Genomic DNA, 12,892 nt, shown 5'->3' on the forward strand with positions numbered 1-12,892 from the left:
ATGTTTCCCATCTTGCTTGCATTGGTAACATCTGCTCGCATTCTAGAAGAACAATGTGATGTAAGATGCTGGATTAATAAGTTAAACATTACTATTGATGAAATTTATACAACTTTTGCAACACAAATTTTATTCGTTAATCTAGAATTTGATGTCTTTGTCCGTAACTTGATCATAAATAATATTAACCTTCAAACCATTTCTGCGGAATTTTATCCAGATCCAAACAAGATTGAAACAGGCATATTACTTACATTATCACTTTCAGCGTACGCTAGTGCAACGGTAAATCTTGTGCAGACAGCACCAACTCATACAATTGACGTATCTGGAAGTTTTGCAGCTGATGTAACTGCATCACAAATTCAAATCGGATTACAATTCGAAAAAGATGAAAATGGGCTTATCAAAACAGTTGCTGAAATTCCTGATACTTGCGTTGTTAATTTAGATTTTAGTAATGTTCAACTTACCATTGATCTCGGTTTCTCATTTGATGTAGGTAGTCTTGCTAGTAAACTTATCGATGCATTTAAGGGCCAAATCAGCGACTTAATTTGTGATAATGTCCCGGAGCTCATTGGAACCGAAATGACAAAGTTGTTTGATACCATAAATCAAATCATCAGGCCAGCAATTACCGAAGGCACCAAGCCAATAGAAATACCAATCGGAGATGGGATGTATGATCTTCGTCGCTCACCATTAATTAATGCTGTACGTTTTCTTTTAACCAAGTTGATTGGTACACAAGGTCCACTTAACCTTAACAGTCTTGTCAATCGTTTTACGAATGAGACCGGTGCATTCAACCTCTCTGATCTTATTGGCTTTTTCGGTGTCGAAATGCCGTTTGCCTTTTCCATTCCCATCGCTGACTTAGGTGCTGTTCTTGGTCTATCTATTGACGAACTTGGATTTTCAGGCATGAACACGTGGAATGCATTTACATTTTTCGAACCATTGAATGAATATGTCTTTGACTCATATACTGGTATGGACTCATTAGGTTTAAATTTAAGCTTTACCATTAATGTAACTTTCGAAAATAGTACTATAATTGACACGCAAGGTGTTTCATTAAGTGAAGTTGCTGATCTCAAATTATTATTAACGGAGAACCATATGGAAATACAATTACAAATTGCATCGCCAGAAGGCGCTGGTGTTAACTTTACTAATACACAAAGTATAAACATTGATTGTTTAAAGACACTTGTAGACTCTGGAACAGGTGCCAAATACTTAAGTTTCCAAACTAGTATTTCAAATATTAATTTAGAAGCATCTAAAGGAGACTTAGAATTAGATATTCGAACAACGATTAATAATATTATAACATTATTCATTGAGAATTATCGATCGGCAATTCCACCATTACTTAATTCATTAATTAATACATATGCATTAAATTTCGTTAACACAGAATTAAATAATTTCTTAAATGGTTCTTCATGTGATGCAAATTTAACTGATCCTCCATATGAAGAATTTGTTTTATGGACTACAATGACAGCTATAGGCGTTGGCTTAGCTATCATAGTCATAGTATTTGTAGTAATTGTTGTCTTAGAAAAATGTGGACCGAATTCTAAGAAAGAATTATCATTAAGTTCTGATGTCCATTCATCACCAAGTAATGAAGAATCGGATAGTCAACATTCCTCACCAAGTAATGATGAAAATGCTCCATTAGAATCGAACAATGTTAAAGTTAAAGAAAGTAACAAAGATAAAAACGCAGCAATCAAAGCTATTGATACGGTCATTACAAATATCCGTTCATTAGAAGGTAATGCCGGCATTAATGAGCCCACAAGTTTATTATTAACTCCAAAACTTCCACTTGTCGTACGATTTTTAATGCCATTTTTAGTGTTAATGAATGTAGCGTTATTCATATCATCTAACACAGGTATTGGTGCATCAGTCTTAATCAAGATGACAGTTGGTGAGAAAATAGTATCATTACCGTCAATGTTTGATTTTGGTTTAATTAACTCTATCATTGAAATGTGGGATGCAGGAGCATATGCATTAGGCGTTTTAATTGCTATTATGTCATGTGCATGGCCATATACCAAATTAGTATTAATGTTATTAATCTGGGTATTACCTACGAAGATAATGAGTAAAAGACGTAGAGAAAGTGCATTGAAAGTACTCGATGCATTAGGTAAATGGTCATTATTGGACTCATATGTTATGATCTTAATGTTAGTTGCATTCCATTTCTCATTAGAAATACCTAAAGCAGATGAAAATGCGGAACTCGATGGTGCAATGGTCGTTAACTTATGGGTATATCCAGCGTATGGATTTGTTACATTAATGATTGGTACTGTTGTTTCATTAGCATTATCACATATAATGTTAGCGTTAGTTCGTTATGTTGATAAATCTATGGAAGAAAAAGAAGAAGATGAAAAGAAGATACCATTATTTAAGTCCACTGATAATCGAATTACACAAATTGTTGTTACGGTAATGTTAGTAATAGTTTTAGCGTTTGTTATAGTTGGTGTTATATTGAAGTCATTTTCATTTAATTTTGTAGGTTTATTAGGTTGGGCATTTACATTAATACCAATACCTAATTATAATGAATATTCAGTAATTGATTTATCAGTACAAATTCCAGATTGTGCAGAAGATCCAAATTCATTTGGCGTCCGCTTTACACAAATATTATGTTTCATTGTAACTATTGTAATGCCAATCATTCATGTTATTTGTTTGTTATTGTTATGGTTATTACCATTAAAACGTAAATTCCAAAGAACTCTTTATAAGGCTTGCGAAGTTATGTACGCGTGGAGTTGTTTGGATGTGTTTGTGATTAGTGTTATCGCTGCTATTTTGGAAATTAGTCAATTCGCTGGTTTTATGGTTGGAGATAAATGCGAAATGATTGACCCGATTGTACAACAATTCTTTTCTGAAGAAGAATACATTAAAGGTCATGAAAATTGTTTCTCTGTAATTACAGTACTATTGGATGGTTGTTATATATTATTCGTTGCTGCTATTTTACATAACGTCGCAACTGTTGTCATTAATATCCTTGCAAGAAAATATTTGGAAAATGATAACGTAGTAAATAATGATGAAGATGAAGAAGATATTTTAAAGAAGAAAATGGAAAGTAAAATGAATGACGAGTTAAATATAGAGGAAAATTCCGCTGGATCAGAAAATATTAATAACGTGAATTTGGAAGAGGCGTTGGAAAATAATATAGAAGAAGAAAACACTCAAATGCAAGAAAATCTGTTATAAATCTTTTGTTTTAGGTTTATTTGCGAATATACTTAAATAAATAAACATCTTTCATAAACTATAAATTTGTCTTTATACAACATATTCTGTCAACAAATTTGTCTTCTTTTGGTTTTCGTGCTTCTGTAACTTCAGCTGATTATATGCTGATTCGAAACGGCGTAAACTGAGGTTTAACAGTACTGAAATTGATAACACAAGTTGGTTGCTTTAGAACTGTCACAACGTCACATTTCGACGCATATATCTGTGCTACAGACTTCGTAATGCTTGTGATTATCTTCAAATCTTTTCAATGTCGTTGTGTGGCACTTTTCCCAATGCATTCAAATATTAAACGTAAAACCGTTTGTGAAACGTGAGGCCGTTTAAATTTACAAACGGTTATTGATAAAGAAAGTTATGAATGTTAATCCAGAATTATCAAAGGAACAGTTCTTATTCGAGATGCAAATAAGAGGGATACTAAGGAAAGATATTTGGATGCTTTTCGATGGGGATATTAACAAAAGTAAAAAACAAATTCCAATAAAAAAAGATTCTGAAAAACCAAAAATAAACTATAGCTTTAGCAGATGTGACGATGATTTAGATGATATTAATAGTGATAAGTTCTCAAAGGTTTTCAATTTTATACAAGATTTTCAAGACTTTTTACAACATTGCGAAGCAAAAGACAACAGAGATAGAGGGAATCCTTTCATTGATGGCAGCCTTATAGTTGCTTCCTAACCAATTAAATTTGTTTATTTGTTATTCTTTTTTCTATTAACAAATTATAATTACTCATTTAGTCAAAGCGTAGTTAACAATTTAATATCAAAATAAAATACAATTTAATATTTAGTTTTTATAAAAAACGTATGAATTTTAACGATGAATGAAATGTGAAAATGATCATTTTCATATCATTTCGCAAAATATGATCAAAGGACTCCTTCACTTGAAGTTATTTTATTAAGCACGGTTTAATAAGCTAGTGTTGAAATGATAAGTAAATATTTTATATATATAATTAATATGATTATCTTCTCGAAAATCTTTTGCAAATGGATCTTCTTCAATATGTAAAATATTATTACATGTTTCAAATTTATTTAAATCTTCGATTTCGTCTTGATTAAAACTATTCGTAATATCACTATTTTCTTGATATTTTCGTTTATAATATATTATAATAAAAATAATTACAACAAAGAGAATTAATACAATAACTACAACACAAATAATTATGATCATCATATTATCGTTATTTCCATTTATATTTTGTTCATTTGAATTAATATGTATAAAAATTGGTATAATATTTATATAATGAATAATATTGAATAATACTATATTCATAATATATATGTTGTGTATATGAAATAATAAATGTTGAATTATATAAAGAATATATTAAAGTATTTGATATAAAAGAATTATTTATAGTATAGTTTCAGTAATTTTATAATAAGTTAAAACTATAGAATATGTTAATGAAATATTTTTTGCATCATATTGTGGACTTGTAATAGTATTTGGCTTAGAAAATGTATTTGATTGTGTAAATGAATTTGACTTAGAATATGTGTATGATTGTGTAAATGTTATTGTTGATATTGGACATGATGCAATTGGCCCTTGATGAACATTGAAATTATAAAATGTATCACTTTCATAATCATTTAAACATTGAACGGTTGATGTTGATGAACCAGTAAAAACTTCAATATTAAACATTGGTTCTTCCGCACCATTGTAAAATAAACATTTGAGTGATGTACACATATAAAATGCATAATCACTAATATTTTTGATATTTAGGATCCTAAATAAAGTGTATCCATATTTTGGCATCTTTCAAATGCATGTGAATTAATGTTTTCGATTGAATCTGGAATTGTAATATTAATAAATCTTCATTAAATGCATATTCTTCAATGGTTTTTAATGATTTACCACCTAAAAATTGTGTTATCTTATCATTCCCTTGAAATACGTCTAATTTAATAGTATGTATACTATCTAATATAAAATATTCATCCGTTTTTGATCATGGATATGAAATAAGTTCTGTTTGATTACAATTATAAATAACTCCATCTTTATCATGATTACTATAATATCGATTACTTTCATTAACAATAATCGATTGTAATAATGGCATATTTAAGAATGCATATTCTCCAATCATAGTTATTAAATTTGGAATATAAATAGTTTTCATTTTAATACAAGATTCAAATGCTCTTTCACCAATCATTGTGAGGTTATCTCCAAATATAGATGTTATTAATGATGTACAATTATAAAATGCACTTTCACCAATTGGTGTATTGTTTCAATATTCTTAAAATTAATCATTGTTAATCCTGATCTAACAAATACATCGAGAAAAAATATATATTTGAATGAGTTTTTTTTACAAACATATACTAAATATTATATTCGCAATTATTCATTTTGTTAATCTAAGCCAAATGATTTGGTTAAACTTGGCTCTCTTAAGTATGAAGGCGATTGTCTTGGTGAGAATGCATATCTCACTGAGAGAGGTACAGTTGGACTTCTCGGCGTACCATTATATGTTTTCCTTACGCCTTTCCTATGTAATCGACTAATTTGTTTTGATAATTCTTCTGTTTTTTGGAATATCGAATTTAACATTTTTTGATTTCTTTCTAATTGATCTGTCGCCGCTAATAACTTGTTCGAAAGCATGTCTTGCATTCCTGAGATATCTCCTGAGGCTATTATCTCATCGATTTTCATCAAATATTGATTATAATCATTTTCAGATAAGTTCAAAAATAGACCTGATAGAGCAGAAGTAATCGGACTTTGTTCAAGTGATATAAAGTGTTCATGTAAACTTGCGATTTTTGCATTTATTTCGAATAATTTCCTTTCCATTTCATTAATTCGTTTTTCATTTTCTGGTTTTCTGAAGTTTATATTTATCGGCTCTGCTGTAAAGTTTTTAATTTGATTTCGAAGTTTTTGGTTTATCATAACTTCTTTTGTTAAGCCAACCTGTGCTGAACAAAGTTCTTGACGAAGCCTCTCTGATTCTTGTTTAATGTTTTGAATCGTTTTGAAATAATGAAATAAATCATCATTGTTCATACAATTTGTTAAGGAACGAAGTTGTTGAAGAACTCCATTGGAATTTTCAAGTTCCTTTGTTAATGATTGTAATTCTTCTTGTGAATGTTGGACACTTCGAGAAAGTTGTGCATTATCATTTGTCGATTGTTGGAAGTTCTCTGAAAGAATTCGATAATTTTCTTCTAATTGGTAAACTTTAGATTGAAGAAAAGCGATTTGTTCATCACTTGCCTTTGTGTTTTGATCAATAATTGTTTGATCAGAATGGATTTCTTTGAATGATTGACTGAGACGTGTTATTTCTGAAATGTACTTTTCGCGGCTATTTTGTAATTCTGCTTTTAATTTCTCATTTTCTGATTTTGAAAAAGATAATTCAAGTTCACAGTTTTGAAGCTTAGAAATAAGTTGTTCTAAGCTAAGCTGCTCTGAATCTATGACTGTTCTTGTGCTTGCTTGAATTTGACTTTCAAGGTCATCATTTAGATTTTTGAGTTCCTTAATTTGTTTCTCATAAGCATCAATTTTATCATTTAGTTTTTTGATGGCGCTTTGTAGTTCTTCATTTTTTTGGGTAGAAAAGTTAATTTGTATTTTGAATTGATCATTGTCTGCTTGAAGCTGATTAATTTGTCTGATATACTCGGATATTTCATGTTCACTGCTTTTTAAATTGGCAGCTTCTTCATTTGCTAAAAAAGAAGATGGACTATCTGCAACAGAATGATTTGAAGAAGCTTCCAATTGAATAATTTTTTCATTCAAATCAAATATTTCGTTGTTAAGATTCCCAATAATCTCTATCAGTTGGCTTTTCTTGAACTTATTTAAATTGTCTGCTTCTGTATCCATTTTGGCGGTCTATTGAACCAAAAGTGACAAAAGTAAACGTACCAAATTTTTTTTTTATGAAAAATATTGATCAAAAAAATTATTTAAATTATCTTATAGAACTTGAAAATATAATAAATTATTTAAACGAAGAAAATTTTGAAAATTCTGTTGAAAAAATTATTGATTTTTTTGATCAAGATTTCCCTCATACCTTTATACATGTAATTTCTCAATTAATATTTTCATCCTTTATATCCCAAAATAGTGATGCCACTGTTCTTTTGCAATTTTTAAATCAGATTCAAACCAAAAAAGATACACTAATCAAAAAGGATTACACAACAAAAGAAATTCTTACGATGTTAAATTTTTCATATAAGCCACAAGAATCTTATTATCTTATAAATAAAATGATAGAGAATGGAATGGTTGATCCTAGTTTTGTAAAATCTCAAAATACTTTATACTTTGCACATTATAAAACAGATGAAGAAATTATTAATTGTATAAATGAAAAACTTCCATTCCATAAATATTTCTCTAAAAATTATGAAAACCTTTCAAAAAATGATTGGGAACTTCATAAAAAGTTAATTGAAGAAGGACATAATCCAAATGAAATTACAAAAATAATTCGAAATGATGAAATCGAAAAACTTCAAGAAATAGCAACACAAGAAAATTTTGATTTTAATCAAACAATTGAAACATCACTTTATGAAAGATGTTCTTTTATTAATCATTATGATGTTACATTAATGGATTATGCAGCATTTTTTTCTTCTATTAAATGTTTTAAATATTTACTTATGAATGGCGCAAATGTAGAAAATACAGGAAAATATGCAGTTGCAGGTGGAAATCTTGAAATTATTCATTTATGTGAACAAAATCATTCATCGTTTGATGATTCATATGAAATTGCAATTGAGTTTCATCGAAATGATATTTTCAAATATCTTTATGAAAATAATATTTATCAATTTAAAGATTCAACAATTGTAGGAAAGAAATGTATTATCTTTTTTGACTATAGCCTTTTATCATTTTTAGAAAAAGAAGGATTAAAAACAAATGAAATTCTTATTCATGAAGCAGCAAAAATTGGTAATATATATCTCGTTAAATATTTTCTTGATGGATATGATCATATTCCAAATGATATTTTATATTATTCCATAATTTCAAGAAATGTTGAACTTGTTAAATATTTTATCGAGCAAAAGAATATTGATGTTAACACAAAAAATACTTATTTTTTAACATATAATTTGGAATTATTTTATATGATTTGAAACACCAATAATTTCTATATCTTTAATTGAAAACATTGAAATTATGAAATATATTCTTCAAAATAAAAATATTATGATTAACGAAAAAGATCTTTAATCATTATATTTAAAGTTTTTATAATCTTTTTAAATTTTAGTAATAACATATGGAATTTATATTTTTTTTATTTAGAACTGCACTTATTTGTGCTTCTATAAAAGGTAATATAGAAATTACTAAATTACTTATTGAATATAAAGGCATTGATGTAAACATTTCTGATGTTCATTTATATTTTCTTATATTTAAATCAATAAATTGAAATTCGAATAAATTGTTTGGGAATTAATTAAATTATTTTATACTTCATTAATTCATGCATCTTTTCATGGATATAGTGATATAGTTAAATTGCTTCTTGAGCAAAAAGGAATTAATATTAATGTTAAAGATATTTATTTTTTTTAATGAAAGTTTGTTATTTTGTTTTTATATTTTAAAATAAATATTAAAAATTATTTATAATATTTAAAACTGCACTTTTATGGGCATCTGAATATGGTCATTTAGAAACTGTTAAATTACTTCTTGAGCAAAAAGGAATTGATATCAATGCCAAAGATGTGTATTTATTTTGATTGGAGTTTAAATCAATATTTCACTGTTTCAAAGTAATAATTGGAATTTATATAAATCATTTGATACACCAATTATTGAAGCATCTAGATATGGGTTTCCTGATATAGTTGCATTACTTCTTGAACAAAAGGAAATTAATATTAATTATAAAGGTGTTATTTCATTTTATTTACAATTTATTTGAATGAGTTTGGATTTCAAAATAATATTTGGAAATTATGAATAAAATTTAGAACAGCTTTAATTTTTGCAGCCGAAAATGGCAATATCGAAATTGTTAAGATGCTTCTTAACCAAAAGGATATTAAAATTAATGAAAAAGATATTTATATACTGTTTTATAAAATTTCTATTAATTATTTGAAATAAAATCTTATTATTTCGAATTTTTTCAAATAATTTAAGACAGCGCTTATATGTGCATCAGAAAATAATCATATAGAAATAGTTAAATTACTTCTCGAACAAAAAGGAATTAATATTAATGCAAAAGATACTTATTTGTTTTATATGAAATTTATTTTAATAATTTAAACTCTCAAAATAATATTTGGAATTTATTTAAAATATTTAATACAGCACTTATGCATGCATCTATCCGGAATCATATAAAAATAGTTAAATTACTTCTTGAACAAAAAGGAATTAATATTGATATAAAAGATATTGATTTGATTAATTTTGGATATATTTTATTAATTTCAAATCTCAAAATAGAGCGTGGAAATTATGTGAAATATTTAATACAGCACTTATGTTGGCAGAAGTAAATGGCTACGATAAAATTGTTAAATTACTTAAAAATAAATAACATTATTAAGAAAATCACCAATTCTTTGCTAATAAAAATGATAAGCTTGAAAATGTAAATTTTTTACACTGGTATTTTATTGCTGTTAGATTCACAAATCTGCAATAACCAGGAAGTTGTTTTACATAGAAAAAAAAATTCTTCATTTCTAAAGTTATAGTCAACGACTACTAATTACTTCATAAGGAATAAAATAAGAAGGAAATAATATAACTTTCATGAAACTAACAGTGTAATAATGAATTATTAATATCGACAAATATTTTGAAGCATTTAATTTAATATGAAAATCTAAAAAAGAAAAATAAAAACAAATTTTTTTTAGCAAAGTTTCGCTATTTCCTCAGCAATTTTCTTGCCTTTAACATATTTAATCTTAAACGCAAGTTGATTAAGTTCTTTATATTCCTCATTGCTTAAGAATTTTTTACAATTCCGAAGTTCCGAAACAGCGCTTTTGTAACAACTCATGTTTTTGGATGGCACATACTCGTCCATGCTTTCCATTTCGTCAGACTCAAATATTTTCTTTAACGCGTTATATAATCCGTGGTTCATTAAGTTTTGGCCATAAAAAAATTCCGAAATTTTCATAGATTTCATTGATGAGTCACCAAGCTCATTAAATTTGATACCATAAAAATCAAAATATTCAAGCATGTCTTTGAACGTTCCATCGGGATGGCGCTCTATGAACGTTGCCATTGTAAGCGAGGATTCACCAGATAAATGGATATTGCCAAGTGATGGATCAGGAAAAACTGGATTTCCATTGGTGGTTACCAACACATATACATTTGGTATAGGTTTGAGGCCACTTGAGAATGCATTGACTGATGTAAAAAAGAAAAGATGCCTGAAACGATTATTTGATGACATTTGTTGAATGGTTTTCTCAAGATCTATAAAATAAAGATAGTCGTCTGGGAGTGTGAGACAATATATGGAGTAATAACCAGTGTAGAAAATATATACATTATCAGACTCATTTGATAAAAGTGCAGGCCCATTGGAGGTGTCTCCGAGTAAGACATTATAAATGTTTTGAGATGTGACGTTTTTGCCTCTGTAGGGAATGTTTTCAGAACCTGGATATATATTTATAGAATGATTTAGATTATGAAAAACTTGTCCTGGGTACATGTTCTTGGGTGAGAGGGCGATATCATCATAGTTCATCAAAATGATTTTGTTTTTATCAAATCCATTTTTGATAAGAAGATGATATTGATAGAAAGCATCTGCTGAATGACGGTACTCATCCCACCCTTTTGTGCCTGTCAGTATCACTGCCCAGTTATCACATGAAACTGCCAATACGAAAATAGAGATCAAGTTCATTGGCATTAAATCAGGCCAAATTTTCATTCAAAAAGTGGCATACCCCAGAAAGATAACAATATCAAGTGCTTAAAATTACATAAAAATTCTTTTTTATGTATCTGTTTTATTTCATTCGGAAGAATACAAGAGTTCTTATATGTTGACAAGCAATATTTTTTAACTATAGTTTCTTCAGTTAAATTCGATAAACATTTCTCCATAACTTTTCTGTGCTGTTAGTAGAAATGATCAGGAAGCTGTTTTCCACAGAAAAAAATTATCTTCATTCTAAAATTCCTATACTTTGCCCAAGAATTTTTAGACACTAACAGTAATTGGAAATAATATGATTTATTTTGTTTTGATATATTTGATCAATTTCTTTTTCAAGCTTATTGATATCTAAATAAAAAGATTCTCTATAATTATAGATAAATTTATCTTTAATCTAAGTTGTTAATAGTTTTAATATTTTTTTTTATATTTCTTTTTTAACATATCCTTTGTTGTTTATCATTGATTAACAAATAAAATTTTATTATAAATTAAAGTGTTTTAGTTTTCTTATTAGTAGTAGCCAAGTCTGGCACATCAATCTAAATATTTGTGCTTTGTCAAATTATACAAGACTTCCTCCTCATAAGTTTCTCGAGCAAGCTGACATCAATCGGTTAATACTTATACACAAAAATTCCTTTTGATTATATCAAATGCTTTCTTAAGAAGAATCTAAAAATGAGTTTACTGTTTATTTAGAAAAAAATTATTAAAAAAAAATAATAATCGCTTTAATTGCAACATCCTTTTTTCTTTTGATCATTTGGTTCTGGAACTTGTGCTAGCCCTTCAGCTTTGCTTTCTTTAACTTCAACACCGGCGTAATTGTCTTGATTAAATTTTTTCCCTAAATAATTATGAATTTCTTGAAGCCCTGTTCCTTTTAAAGCTGATGCTAAAAACAATGGGTACGATTTCCCTTTACACCACGTTTCTATTTCTTCTAGAGTTTCTGATAACTGTTCGGATGGAACAAGATCAATTTTATTTGCAACAACTATAACGGATGAATCACTTCCTGAATTAGAAAGAAAGTTTTCAATATAATGCTTTGCTTTCTCGAATGTTTGTAATTCTGAAACATCAAAAACTGCAACAGCAGCATTTGAATCTCGATAATACATTGGGCCAAGTGATTCAAAACGCTCTTGTCCTGCAGTATCCCAATAGTTTAAGATAATACTTGGGGCATTTGGTGGCATATATGCTATCGAATATATTGACATATTAATTGTATGTGGAATAGAATTGATATCAAAACTTGGTCCTTCCTTAAGACGCTTTAGGATAGATGTTTTGCCTACATTTGCTGTTCCTATTAAAACAATTTTGTACTGGGATGCGGGCATAAAATGATTACAAAGGAAAAAGTTGGTTGGACGGTTTGGTGTTTCACCGGCGCATATTTTGAATTGAAGATGATCACCCTCTTTTTTCGTCGTGCCGATAGCATTGTGTTTAAAGGAAAATGAATTAATTTAAAAAAATTATTGGGAAGTTACCTTAAAGCAAAAGAAAAGATTAATACATGCTAAGAAATATTTTATACATTTAAATTTAAACTATGTTATGCCTTTTGAGAGT

At 28.1% G+C, this 12,892-nt stretch overlaps 4 protein-coding genes across 4 annotated transcripts; 1 reads left to right on the forward strand and 3 right to left on the reverse strand.

Moving 5' to 3' along the window:
- GO595_007205 (uncharacterized protein) lies at positions 1-3,279 on the forward strand (the record flags this gene model as incomplete). Its single annotated transcript, XM_067920644.1, has 1 exon — positions 1-3,279. The coding sequence occupies one exon, from the start codon at positions 1-3 to the stop codon at positions 3,277-3,279; it is 3,279 nt and encodes a 1,092-aa protein (XP_067772724.1).
- A 2,448-nt stretch (positions 3,280-5,727) lies between these two features.
- GO595_007206 (uncharacterized protein) lies at positions 5,728-7,221 on the reverse strand (the record flags this gene model as incomplete). Its single annotated transcript, XM_067920645.1, has 1 exon — positions 5,728-7,221. The coding sequence occupies one exon, from the start codon at positions 7,219-7,221 to the stop codon at positions 5,728-5,730; it is 1,494 nt and encodes a 497-aa protein (XP_067772725.1).
- Positions 7,222-10,249: 3,028 nt separating this feature from the next.
- On the reverse strand, positions 10,250-11,296 carry GO595_007207 (Clan CD, family C13, asparaginyl endopeptidase-like cysteine peptidase; the record flags this gene model as incomplete). Its single annotated transcript, XM_067920646.1, has 1 exon — positions 10,250-11,296. The coding sequence occupies one exon, from the start codon at positions 11,294-11,296 to the stop codon at positions 10,250-10,252; it is 1,047 nt and encodes a 348-aa protein (XP_067772726.1).
- Positions 11,297-12,039: 743 nt separating this feature from the next.
- On the reverse strand, positions 12,040-12,657 carry GO595_007208 (small GTP-binding protein; the record flags this gene model as incomplete). The annotated part of the gene is made up of 1 exon (XM_067920647.1): positions 12,040-12,657. The coding sequence occupies one exon, from the start codon at positions 12,655-12,657 to the stop codon at positions 12,040-12,042; it is 618 nt and encodes a 205-aa protein (XP_067772727.1).
- Positions 12,658-12,892: the final 235 nt, after the last annotated feature.

This window comes from Histomonas meleagridis, assembly GCF_020186115.1.
Source record: "Histomonas meleagridis strain 2922-C6/04-10x chromosome Unknown contig_51, whole genome shotgun sequence".
Lineage (NCBI taxonomy): Eukaryota > Parabasalia > Tritrichomonadida > Dientamoebidae > Histomonas > Histomonas meleagridis.